We start from the raw sequence: 12,272 nt of genomic DNA on the forward strand, positions 1-12,272 counted from the left end.
TATCCAGATAACCCGGACGGTGTAACACTGTGCCAAGATGTGCTGGCCGTGCACCAAGGCATGTTTAGCCACAGGGTGATCCTCATTACCAACAAACACTGTCTGCCTGTGTCCATTCATGCGAATGGACAGTTTGTTGCTGGTCATTCCCACATAGAATGCATCACAGTGTAGGCAGGTCAGTTGGTAGATCACGTGGGTGCTTTCACACATGGCTCTGCCTTTGATTGTGTACACCTTCCGGGTTACAGGACTGGAGTAGGTGGTGGTGGGAGGGTGCATGGGACAGGTTTTACACCGGGGGCGGTTACAAGGGTAGGAGCCAGAGGGTAGGGAAGGTGGTTTGGGGATTACGAAGGTTAGTTGGACGGCAGAAAGACACTCTTGGTGGAGTGGGGAGGATTTCATGAAGGATGGATCTCATTTCAGGGCAGGATTTGAGGAAGTCGTATCCCTGCTGGAGAGCCACATTCAGAGTCTGATCCAGTCCCGGAAAGTATCCTGTCACAAGTGGGGCACTTTTGGGGTTCTTCTGTGGGAGGTTCCGGGTTTGAGGAGATGAGGAAGTGGCTCTGGTTATTTGCTTCTGTACCAGGTCGGGAGGGTAGTTGCGGGATGCGAAAGCTGTTTTCAGGTTGTTGGTGTAATGGTTCAAGGATTCCGGACTGGAGCAGATTCGTTTGCCATGAAGACCTAGGCTGTAGGGAAGGGACCGTTTGATGTGGAATGGGTGGTAGCTGTCATAATGGAGGTACTGTTGCTTGTTGGTGGGTTTGATATGGACGGACGTGTGAAGCTGGCCATTGGACAGGTGAAGGTCAAGATCAAGGAAAGTGGCATGGGATTTAGAGTAGGACCAGGTGAATCTGATGGAACCAAAGGAGTTGAGGTTGGAGAGGAAATTCTGGAGTTCTTCTTCACTGTGAGTCCAGATCATGAAGATGTCATAAATAAATCTGTACCAAACTTTGGGTTGGCAGGCCTGGGTAACCAAGAAGGCTTCCTCTAAGCGACCCATGAATAGGTTGGCGTACGAGGGGGCCATCCTGGTACCCGTGGCTGTTCCCTTTAATTGTTGGTATGTCTGGCCTTCGAAAGTGAAGAAGTTGTGGGTCAGGATGAAGCTGGCTAAGGTAATGAGGAAAGAGGTTTTAGGTAGGGTGGCAGGTGATCGGCGTGAAAGGAAGTGCTCCATCGCAGAGAGGCCCTGGACGTGCGGGATATTTGTGTATAAGGAAGTGGCATCAATGGTTACAAGGATGGTTTCTGGGGGTAACGGACTGGGTAAGGATTCCAGGCGTTCGAGAAAGTGGTTGGTGTCTTTGATGAAGGATGGGAGACTGCATGTAATGGGTTGAAGGTGTTGATCCACGTAGGCAGAGATACGTTCTGTGGGGGCTTGGTAACCAGCTACAATGGGGCGGCCGGGATGATTGGGTTTGTGAATTTTAGGGAGAAGGTAGAAGGTAGGGGTGCGGGGTGTCGGTGGGGTCAGGAGGTTGATGGAGTCAGGTGAAAGGTTTTGTAGGGGGCCTAAGGTTCTGAGGATTCCTTGAAGCTCTGCCTGGACATCAGGAATGGGATTACCTTGGCAAACTTTGTATGTGGTGTTGTCTGAAAGCTGACGCAGTCCCTCAGCCACGTACTCCCGACTCATTACCTTAGCCAGCTTCATCCTGACCCACAACTTCTTCACTTTTGAAAACCAGACATACCAACAATTAAAGGGAACAGCCATGGGTACCAGGATGGCCCCCTCGTACGCCAACCTATTCATGGGTCGCTTAGAGGAAGCCTTCTTGGTTACCCAGGCCTGCCAACCCAAAGTTTGGTACAGATTTATTGATGACATCTTCATGATCTGGACTCACAGTGAAGAAGAACTCCAGAATTTCCTCTCCAACCTCAACTCCTTTGGTTCCATCAGATTCACCTGGTCCTACTCCAAATCCCATGCCACTTTCCTTGATGTTGACCTTCACCTGTCCAATGGCCAGCTTCACACGTCCGTCCACATCAAACCCACCAACAAGCAACAGTACCTCCGTTACGACAGCTGCCACCCATTCCACATCAAACGGTCCCTTCCCTACAGCCTAGGTCTTCGTGGCAAACGAATCTGCTCCAGTCCGGAATCCCTGAGGCATTACACCAACAACCTGACAACAGCTTTCGCATCCCGCAACTACCCTCCCGACCTGGTACAGAAGCAAATAACCAGAGCCACTTCCTCATCCTCTCAAACCCAGAACCTCCCACAGAAGAACCACAAAAGTGCCCCACTTGTGACAGGATACTTTCCGGTACTGGATCAGATTCTGAATGTGGCTCTCCAGCAGGGATACGACTTCCTCAAATCCTGCCCTGAAATGAGATCCATCCTTCATGAAATCCTCCCCACTCCACCAAGAGTGTCTTTCCGCCGTCCACCTAACCTTCGTAACCTCTTGGTTCATCCCTATGAAATCCCCAAACCACCTTCCATACCCTCTGGCTCCTACCCTTGTAACCGCCCCCGGTGTAAAACCTGTCCCATGCACCCTCCCACCACCACCTACTCCAGTCCTGTAACCCGGAAGGTGTACACAATCAAAGGCAGAGCCACGTGTGAAAGCACCCACGTGATCTACCAACTGACCTGCCTACACTGTGATGCATTCTATGTGGGAATGACCAGCAACAAACTGTCCATTCGCATGAATGGACACAGGCAGACAGTGTTTGTTGGTAATGAGGATCACCCTGTGGCTAAACATGCCTTGGTGCACGGCCAGCACATCTTGGCACAGTGTTACACCGTCCGGGTTATCTGGATACTTCCCACTAACACCAACCTGTCAGAACTCCGGAGATGGGAACTTGCCCTTCAGCATATCCTCTCTTCTCGCTATCCGCCAGGCCTCAATCTCCGCTAATTTCTAATTTCAATCTGCCGCCGCTCATACCTCACCTGTCTTTCAACATCATCTTTGCCTCTGTACTTCCGTCCCGACTGACATCTCTGCCCAAACTCTTTGCCTTTACAAATGTCTGCTTGTGTCTGTGTATGTGTGGATGGATATGTGTGTGTGTGCGCGCGAGTGTATACCTGTCCTTTTTTCCCCCTAAGGTAAGTCTTTCCGCTCCCGGGATTGGAATGACTCCTTACCCTCTCCCTTAAAACCCATATCCTTTTGTCTTTCCTTCTCCTTCCCTCTTTCCTGACGAGGCAACCGTTGGTTGCGAAAGCTTGAATTTTATGTGTATGTTTGTGTTCATTTGTGTGTCTGTCGACCTGCCAGCACTTTCATTTGGTAAGTCACATCATCTTTGTTTTTATATATATATATCTCAAGTTACATTTATTAAATTTACTTTACAGGATGCATGAACTAATAACACAACTTTATACGTAAACTATAAGTATGATATATTCTACAGTACTTGAGAAAACATCTACACAGCTAATAAAACTCAAAAGACAAAAAGTTAACACATTGCTCAATCAAACTACACAGAAGCAAGTTTCATATGTACTTCACAATTAAACACATGTTTACTCCATCAGCTACTGCAGACACTAACAAGCTATTCTCATACACAGCAGACTTAAAATGACGTTCTGTCAACATACCTTCGCTTTTTGAGCCATCTTCATTTCTTCCTTCTTGAAATTGCGCTGATACGACGTAATTACACGACGGAGCCTATTGTTGAGGTCCACCATTGATGGCCACTGAAGTTTACTTGGATCATCATCTGGTGCAACTTTGCTTTCATCCTTCATTACATGACTGGTATGTTCTAGGGATGATGATGCAGACTCTGTCTGATCAGGAGTTGGTACAGAATTGACTTCATGGCACCCATCTGCGAGCAAAGTCTCACCAAGATTATCTCTCAAGACTGAAGATTCTCCCTCTGCAGTTTCATCTTCATCTGTCAGTCTTCCAGAGTCATCATCAACACTGAACAATAATGATGAAAATCAGAATAACAATAACACTTACAAAGAGCTTTACCATAAGACAATTGTAACATAAGAAAAGAGAAATGAGCAGCAAGAGAATTTACAGAGACAGATGCTATATTAGGACAGCATCATTATTAATTTATACAACAGAAGTTTCATCAATTCTATGTTGATCTATTTAGTGACAGTAGGTGGATGCAGAGTCTACTACAAACATGTACACACACACACACACACACACACACACACACACACACACACACACACACACACACACACACACACACACAGAGAGAGAGAGAGAGAGAGAGAGAGAGAGAGAGAGAGAGAGAGAGAGAGAGAGAGAGAGATATAACAGTATTGGGAGGAGGGGGTGCAAGTCTCTTATCAGTAATGAGTCATGAAAAATTTGAACTGTGATTAAATTTTCACTATGTTCTCAAACTTAAAAATTAACTAAATAAATCCAACATTACAGTTCAATACTATAAGATTTAAATAATAAAAAAGGGAATAACAGAAGTTTCTTTTCTTTTTTTAATAACTGTCCATCCCGTCTGCTAAAAAGTTATTGTGAAGCAGGCAGTAGCAAAAATTATTATTATTATTTTTTTTATTATTATTTTTTTTCTCAGACCATAGGTCTGGTTAAAAATAGAAAGTGACGCAGACCTTCATCAAGAGTGACTTCCTTTTAACTGTACGGCATATGTTACATTGTATTTAGGAACTTACGGGTTATTGAACACTTATCAATAATTATGGATTTCTGTAGTTGTATATATACATTTGGATGTAGCTGTATTGCGTTGATGTACTGGTGGATATTGTGTGGTATGACTCCTGTAGTTGATAGTATAATCGGTATAATGTCAACTTCATCCTGATGCCACATGTCCTTGACTTCCTCAGCCAGTTGGATGTATTTTTCAATTTTTCTCCTGTTTTCTTCTGTATATTTGTTGTATTGAGTATGGATATTTCGATTAGTTGTGTTAATTTCTTCTTTTCATTGGTGAGTATGATGTCAGGTTTGTTATGTGGTGTTGTTTTATCTGTTATAATGGTTCTGTTCCAGTACAATTTGTATTCATCATTCTCCAGTACATTTTGTGGTGCATACTTGTTTTATAAGTTTATGTTGTAAGGCAAGCTGTTGATGTATTATTTTTGCTACATTGTCATGTCTTCTGGGGTATTCTGTAGTTGCTAGTATTGTACATCCACTTGTGATGTGATCTACTGTTTCCATTTGTTGTTTGCAAAGTCTGCATTTATCTGTTGTGGTATTGGGATCTTTAATAATATGCTTGCTGTAATATCTGGTGTCTATTGTTTGATCCTGTATTGCAATCATGAATCCTTCCATCTCACTGTATATATTGCCTTTTCTTAGCCATGTGTTGGATGCGTCTTGAACGATGTGTGGCCGTGTTAGATGATACGGGTGCTTGCCATGTAGTGTTTTCTTTTTCCAATTTACTTTCTTTGTATCTGTTGATGTTATGTGATCTAAAGGGTTGTAGAGATGGTTATGAAATTGCAGTGGTGTAGCCGATGTATTCATATGAGTTATTGCTTTGTGTATTTTGCTAGTTTCTGCTCGTTCTATAAAGAATTTTCTTAAATTATCTACCTGTCCATAATGTAGGTTTTTTATGTCGATGAATCCCCTTCCTCCTTCCTTTCTGCTTAATGTGAATCTTTCTGTTGCTGAATGTATGTATTCTATATTTGTGGCATTGTGAACGTGTAAGTGTATTGAGTGCTTCTAGGTCTGTGTTACTCCATTTCACTTCTCCAAATGGTATAGCCTAAGTATTTATAGCTTTTGTCTTGTTTCTTGCTGTCAATTCTGTTTTCAGTATTTTTGTTAGTCTTTGTCTATATTTTTCTCTTAGTTCTTCTTTAATATTTGTATTATCTATTCCTATTTTTTGTCTGTATCCTAGATATTTATAGGAATCTGTTTTTTTCATCACTTCTATGGAGCCACTGTGGTTATTCAATATGTAATCTTCTTGTTTAGCGTGTTTTCCCTTGACTATGCTATTTTTCTTACATTTGTCTGTTCCAAAAGCCATATTTATATCATTGCTGAATACTTCTGTTATCTTTAGTAATTGGTTGAGTTGTTGATTGGTTGCTGCCAGTAGTTTTAGATCATCCATGTACAGCAAATGTGTGATTTTGTGTGGGTATGTTCCAGTAATATTATATCCATAATTTGTATTATTTAGCATGTTGGATAGTGGGTTCAGAGCAAGGCAGAACCAGAAAGGACTTAATGAGTCTCCTTGGTATATTCCACGCTTACTCTGTATTGGCTGTGATGTGATACTATCTGAATTTGTTTGGATATTAAGTGTGGTTTTCCAGTTTTTCATTACTATGTTTAGGAACTGTATCAATTTAGGATCTACTTTGTATATTTCCAATATCTGTAGTAACCATGAGTGGGGTACACTATCAAAAGCTTTTTGGTAATCAATGTATGTGTAGTGTAGCGACCTTTGTTTAGTTTTAGCTTGTTATGTCACCTCTGCATCTATTATCAGTTGCTTTTTACATCCTCGTGCTCCTTTGCAGCAGCCTTTTTGTTCTTCATTTATAATTTTGTTCTGGGTTGTATGTGTCATTAATTTCTGTGTAATGACTGAAGTTAATGTTTTGTAGATTGTTGGTAGGCATGTTATGGGGCGATATTTAGCTGGGTTTGCTGTGCCTGCTTGATCTTTAGGTTTCAGATAAGTTATTCCATGTGTATCAGGGAATGTGTATGGGTCTACAATGTATCGGTTAAGTAATTTAGTTAGATGTGAATGTGTTGAGGTGAACTTCTTTAGCCAGAAAATTGCTATTTTATCATTTCCAGGGGCTTTCCAATTGTGCGTAGAATTAATTGCTCGGGTGACTTCATGTTGAAAATTATCACTTCATGCATTTGTGGTATCATCATGTATGAGTCTGTTTCTGCTTGTATCCACCGTGCATGCCTGTTATGTTGTACCGGGTTTGACCATATGTTGCTCCAGAAGTGTTCCATGTCTGTTATGTTTGGTGGATTGTCTATTTTAATGTGTGTGTTATCTATTGTCTGGTAAAATTTCTTTTGGTCTGTTACTATTATTATTATTATTATTATCATTTCTTTCCTTTCTCAGACGTTATGTCTGGTTAAAAATGGAAAGTGACGCGGACTTTGATCAAGCGTGACTTCCTTTTAACTGTACGGTATATGTTACATTGCATTTAGGAACTTTCGGGTAATTGAACATGTATCAATAATTACAGATTTCTGTAGTTGTATATATAAGTTTGGATGTAGCTGTATTGCGTTGATGTACTGGTGGATATTGTGTGGTATGTCCCTGTAGTTGATACTATAATTGGTACAATGTCAACTTTATCCTGATGCCACATGTCCTTGACTTCTTCAGCCAGCTGGATGTATTTTTCAATTTTTTCTCCTGTATATTTGTTGTATTGGGTATGGATATTTCAATTAGTTGTGTTAATTTCTTCTTTTTATTGGTGCGTATGATGTCAGGTTTGTTATGTGGTGTTGTTTTATCTGTTATAATGGTTCTGTTCCAGTACAATTTGTATTCATCATCCTCCAGTACATTTTGTGGTGCATACTTGTATGTGGGAACATGTTTTTTTTATTAGTTTATGTTGTATGGCAAATTGTTGATGTATTATTTTTGCTACATTGTATTCTGTATTTGCTAGTATTGTACATCCGCTTGTGATGTGATGTACTGTTTTTATTTGTTTTTTGCAAAGTCTGCATTTATCTGTTGTGGTACTGGGATCTTTAATAATATGCTTGCTGTATTATCTGGTGTTTATTGTTTGATCCTGTACTGCAATCATGAATCCTTCCATCTCACTGTATATATTTCCTTTTCTTAGCCATGTGTTGGATGCGTCTTGATCGATGTACGGCTGTGTTAGATGATACGGGTGCTTGCCATGTAGTGTTTTCTTTTTCCAATTTACTTTCTTCGTATCTGTTGATGTTATGTTATCTGAAGGGTTGTAGAAGTGGTTATGAAATTGCAGTGGTGTAGCCGATGTATTTTTATGAGTGATTGCTTTGTGTATTTTGCTAGTTTCTGCTTGTTCTATAAAGAATTTTCTTAAATTGTCTACCTGTCCAAAATGTAGGTTTTTATGTCGATGAATCCCCTTCCTCCTTCCTTTCTGCTTAATGTGAATCTTTCTGTTGCTGAATGTATGTGATGTATTCTATATTTGTGGCATTGTGAACGTGTAAGTGTATTGAGTGCTTCTAGGTCTGTGTTACTCCATTTCACTACTCCAAATGGTATAGCCTAAGTATTTATAGCTTTTGTCTTGTTTCTTGCTGTCAATTCTGTTTTCAGTATTTTTGTTAGTCTATGTCTATATTTTTCTTTTAGTTCTTCTTTAATATTTGTATTATCTATTCCTATTTTTTGTCCGTATCCTAGATATTTATAGGCATCTGTTTTTCCATCACTTCTATGCAGTCGTTGTGGTTATCCAATATGTAATCTTCTTGTTTAGTGTGTTTTCCCTTGACTATGCTATTTTTCTTACATTTGTCTGTTCCAAAAGCCGTATTTATATCATTGCTGAACACTTCTGTTATCTTTAGTAATTGGTTGAGTTGTTGATTTGTTGCTGCCAGTAGTTTTAGATCATCCGTGTATAGCAAGTGTGTGATTTTGTGTTGGTATGTTCCAGAATATTGTATCCATAATTTATCTAAAAACAGGGATGATGAGACTTACCAAACAAAAGCACTGGCAGGTCGATAGACACAGAAACAAACACAAACATACACACGAAATTCAAGCTTTCGCAACAAACGGTTGCTTCGTCAGGAAAGAGGGAAGGAGAGGGAAAGACGAAAGGATGTGGGATTTAAGGGAGAGGGTAAGGAGTCATTCCCATCCCGGGAGCAGAAAGACTTACCTTCGGGGGAAAAAAAGGACAGGTATACACTCGCGCGCACACACACACATATCCATCCGCATATACACAGACACAAGCAGACATTTGTAAAGGCACTCTTTGCCCTGTGCACCCTCTGGTCCACCAGATTCAGGACTGTCTGCACTTCCTCCACCTGGGGGGCGTCTCAGTGGCGTTCCTATGGCTCCCGGGACACGTTGGTATCTGTGAGAGCTGAGAGAATCTGAGCAGATAACATACTGTATCCACTGATGGCGGCGGACGTAGTGGAAAGCCTGGAGAACAGTGTAAAGCTCCGCAGTATAAACCGAACACTGGTCGGGAAGCCGAAAGTGATTTGGGGTGTCGCCAACAATATAGGCACTCCCTACACCTAACGATGTTTTCGAGCCATCGGTGTAAATAAATGTGGCTTCCTTCATTTGTGCACATAGAGCAGCAAATGCCCGATGATAAACAAGTGAAGGGGTACCATCCTTGGGAAATCGACAAAGGTCTCGGAGCAGGCAGATCCGGGGACGGAGCCAAGGCGGTGCTGTACCCCAAGTTGTCAAGAAGGTTTTAGGAAAGCGGAAGGAAAGAGAATGGAGCAGTTGACGGAAGCGGACTCCCGGTGGTAGTAGGGAGGAGGGGCGGCCTGTGTACCCTACATCAAAGGAGGCGTCAAAAAAAATGTCATGGGCTGGATTAGCAGGCATGGAAGACAGATGGCTAGCATAACGACTCAGAAGGACTGCTCGCCGATTGAACAGCGGAGGTTCAGCAGTCTCAGCATAAAGGCTTTCCACAGGGCTGGTGTAAAAAGCTCCAGACACTAAATGTAATCCACGGTGGTGGAGAGAGTCGAGATGCTGAAGAATAGACGGCCGAGCAGAGGAGTAGACTATGCTTCCATAGTCTAATTTCGAGCGCACTAAGGCGCAATAGAGGCGGAGAAGGACCACTCGGTCTGCTCCCCAGGAGGTACCATTCAGGACACGGAGGGTGTCGAGGGATCGCAGACAGCGAGCCGAAAGATAGGAAACGTGGGAGGACCAGCACAGTTTTCTGTCAAACATAAGACCCAAGAATTTAGCGACGTCCGAAAACGGAAGGTTGACAGGTCCTAGATGTAAGGAGATTGGAAGAAACTCCTTACGTCGCCAAAAATTAACACAAACGGTCTTACTGGGAGAAAAACGGGAGCCGGTTTCGATGCTCCAAGAGTGGAGGTGATCGAGACATCCTTGAAGACGTCGTTCAAGAAGGCTGGTCCGTTGAGAGCTGTAGTAGATCGCAAAATCGTCCACAAAGAGGGAGCCCGAGACATCAGGAAGGAGGCAATCCATAATTGGATTTATGACAATGCAAACAGTACAACACTCAGCACGGAGTCCTGGGGTACCCCGTTTTCTTGGGAGAAAGTACGGGAGGGAGTAGTGTTCACCCGCACCATAAATATGCGCTCTGCTATAAATTCACGAAGAAAAAGGGGCAGCCGACCTCGAAAGCCCCAAGAGAATAGTGTGCGGAGGATGCCTGTCCTCCAACAGGTATCGTATGCTCCCTCCAGATTAAAAAATATTGCTACTGTTTGGTGTTTCCGGAGAAAATTGTTCATGATGTCAAGTGGAGGAGGAGGAGGAGGAGATTAGTGTTTAACGTCCCGTCGACAACGAGGTCATTAGAGACGGAGCGCAAGCTCAGGTGAGGAAAGGATGGGGAAGGAAATCGGCCGTGCCCTTTCACAGGAACCATCCCGGCATTCGCCTGAAGCGATTTAGGGAAATCACGGAAAACCTAAATCAGGATGGCCGGAGACGGGATTGAACCGTCGTCCTCCCGAATGCGAGTCCATGTCAAGTGGAGAGAGCAACAAGATGGTCAACTGCAGAACGATGCTTTCGGAACCCGCATTGGGCAGGTGTTAAAAGACTGCGGGATTCCAGCCACCAAGCTAAACGGTAATTCACCATACGCTCCAAAACCTTACAGACACTACTTGTGAGAGAAATGTGGCTATAGCTAGAGGGGGAGATGTTTGTTCTTTCCAGGTTTCGGAACAGGAACGACGATAGCTTCCCACCATTGTCTGGGAAAAGCACTGTCGGTCCAAATTCGATTATAAAGGCGAAGGAGGTAACGCAGACTGTGTGTTGATAAATGCAGCAACATTTGGATGTGGATACCATCCGGTCCTAGGGCGGAGGAGCGAGAAGAAGAGAGTGCATGTTGGAGTTCCCGCATGGAGAAAACAGTATTGTAGCTTTCGCGATTTTGAGAGGAGAAAGCAAGATGTCGCACTTCCGCTGCACGTTTCTTCAGGAGAAATGCTGGCGGGTAATTTGAAGAGCTCGAAATCTCAGCAAGGTGCTGACCCAATGAGTTAGAAATTGTGACAGGGTCCACTAATGTATCATGCGCGACAGTGAGCCCAGAGACCAGGGAGAAACTAGGCGCGCCTGAGAACCGTCGAAGCCGACTCCAAACTTCCGAGGAGGGAGTGGAGGTGTTAAATGAGCTAATAAAGAATTTCCAGCTTGCCTTTTTGCTACCGCGGATGACACGACGGCATCACGCATGGAACTGCTTATAGCGGATACAGTTGGCCAAAGAAGGATGGTGGCGGAAAACGCGATGAGCACGTAGCCGCTCACGTATTGCGTCACGGCATGCCTCGTTCCACCAAGGAACGGGGCGGGCGCCGGGGCAATTCGGAGGTGCGTGGTATTGAACGTTACGCAGCTGTAAGAATAACGTCTGTAATATGAGTGTCCTCATCGTCGATGCTAGGAAAGTGACGGTCATCGAATGTCGCTAGAGACGAAAAAAGTGTCCAATCGGCTTGGGCAAACTTCCAGCGTCGCGGGCGCATATGTGGCAGTTGAGGCTGCAGTCTAAGGACACATGGAAAGTGGTCACTCGAGTGTGTATCATCAAGGGCGAACCATTCGAAGTGCCGAGCTAGCGGAACGGTACCGACCGCAAGGTCCAAATGAGATAAATTTGTCGTGGAGGCAGACAAAAATGTAGGGACCCCAGTGTTGAGGCAAAATAGATCCGCTTAGTGGAAGACGTCTAGCAATAGTGAGCCACGTGGACAAGGATGTGGAGATCCCCAAAGCGGGTGGTGGGCATTGAAGTCCCCAACCAGCAAATAGGGGGGTGGAAGCTGACCAAGAAGATGAAGAAGATCAGCTCGTGCCATTGGTGTGGACGATGGAATGTATACAGTACAAAGAGAGAACGTGTATCCAGAAAGAGAAAGACAGATGGCGACAGCTTGGAAGGAAGTGTTTAAGTGGATTGGGTGATAATGGAGAGTATCATGGAGAAGAATCATGAGTCCTCCATGGGCTGGAGTGCCTTCAACAGA

At 43.5% G+C, this 12,272-nt stretch overlaps 1 protein-coding gene across 1 annotated transcript in view; it reads right to left on the reverse strand.

The window, feature by feature from the left end:
• LOC126161789 (chromodomain-helicase-DNA-binding protein 7) overlaps positions 1–12,272 on the reverse strand; it is a 315,231-nt gene that overhangs the window by 104,001 nt on the left and 198,958 nt on the right. The window contains exon 28 of the mRNA XM_049917862.1: positions 3,614–3,947. Within this exon, the coding sequence (XP_049773819.1) occupies positions 3,614–3,947 (334 nt within the window). The remainder of the gene's footprint in view (positions 1–3,613; positions 3,948–12,272) is intronic.

Source organism: Schistocerca cancellata, chromosome 2, assembly GCF_023864275.1.
Source record: "Schistocerca cancellata isolate TAMUIC-IGC-003103 chromosome 2, iqSchCanc2.1, whole genome shotgun sequence".
Taxonomy (NCBI): Eukaryota; Metazoa; Arthropoda; class Insecta; order Orthoptera; family Acrididae; genus Schistocerca; species Schistocerca cancellata.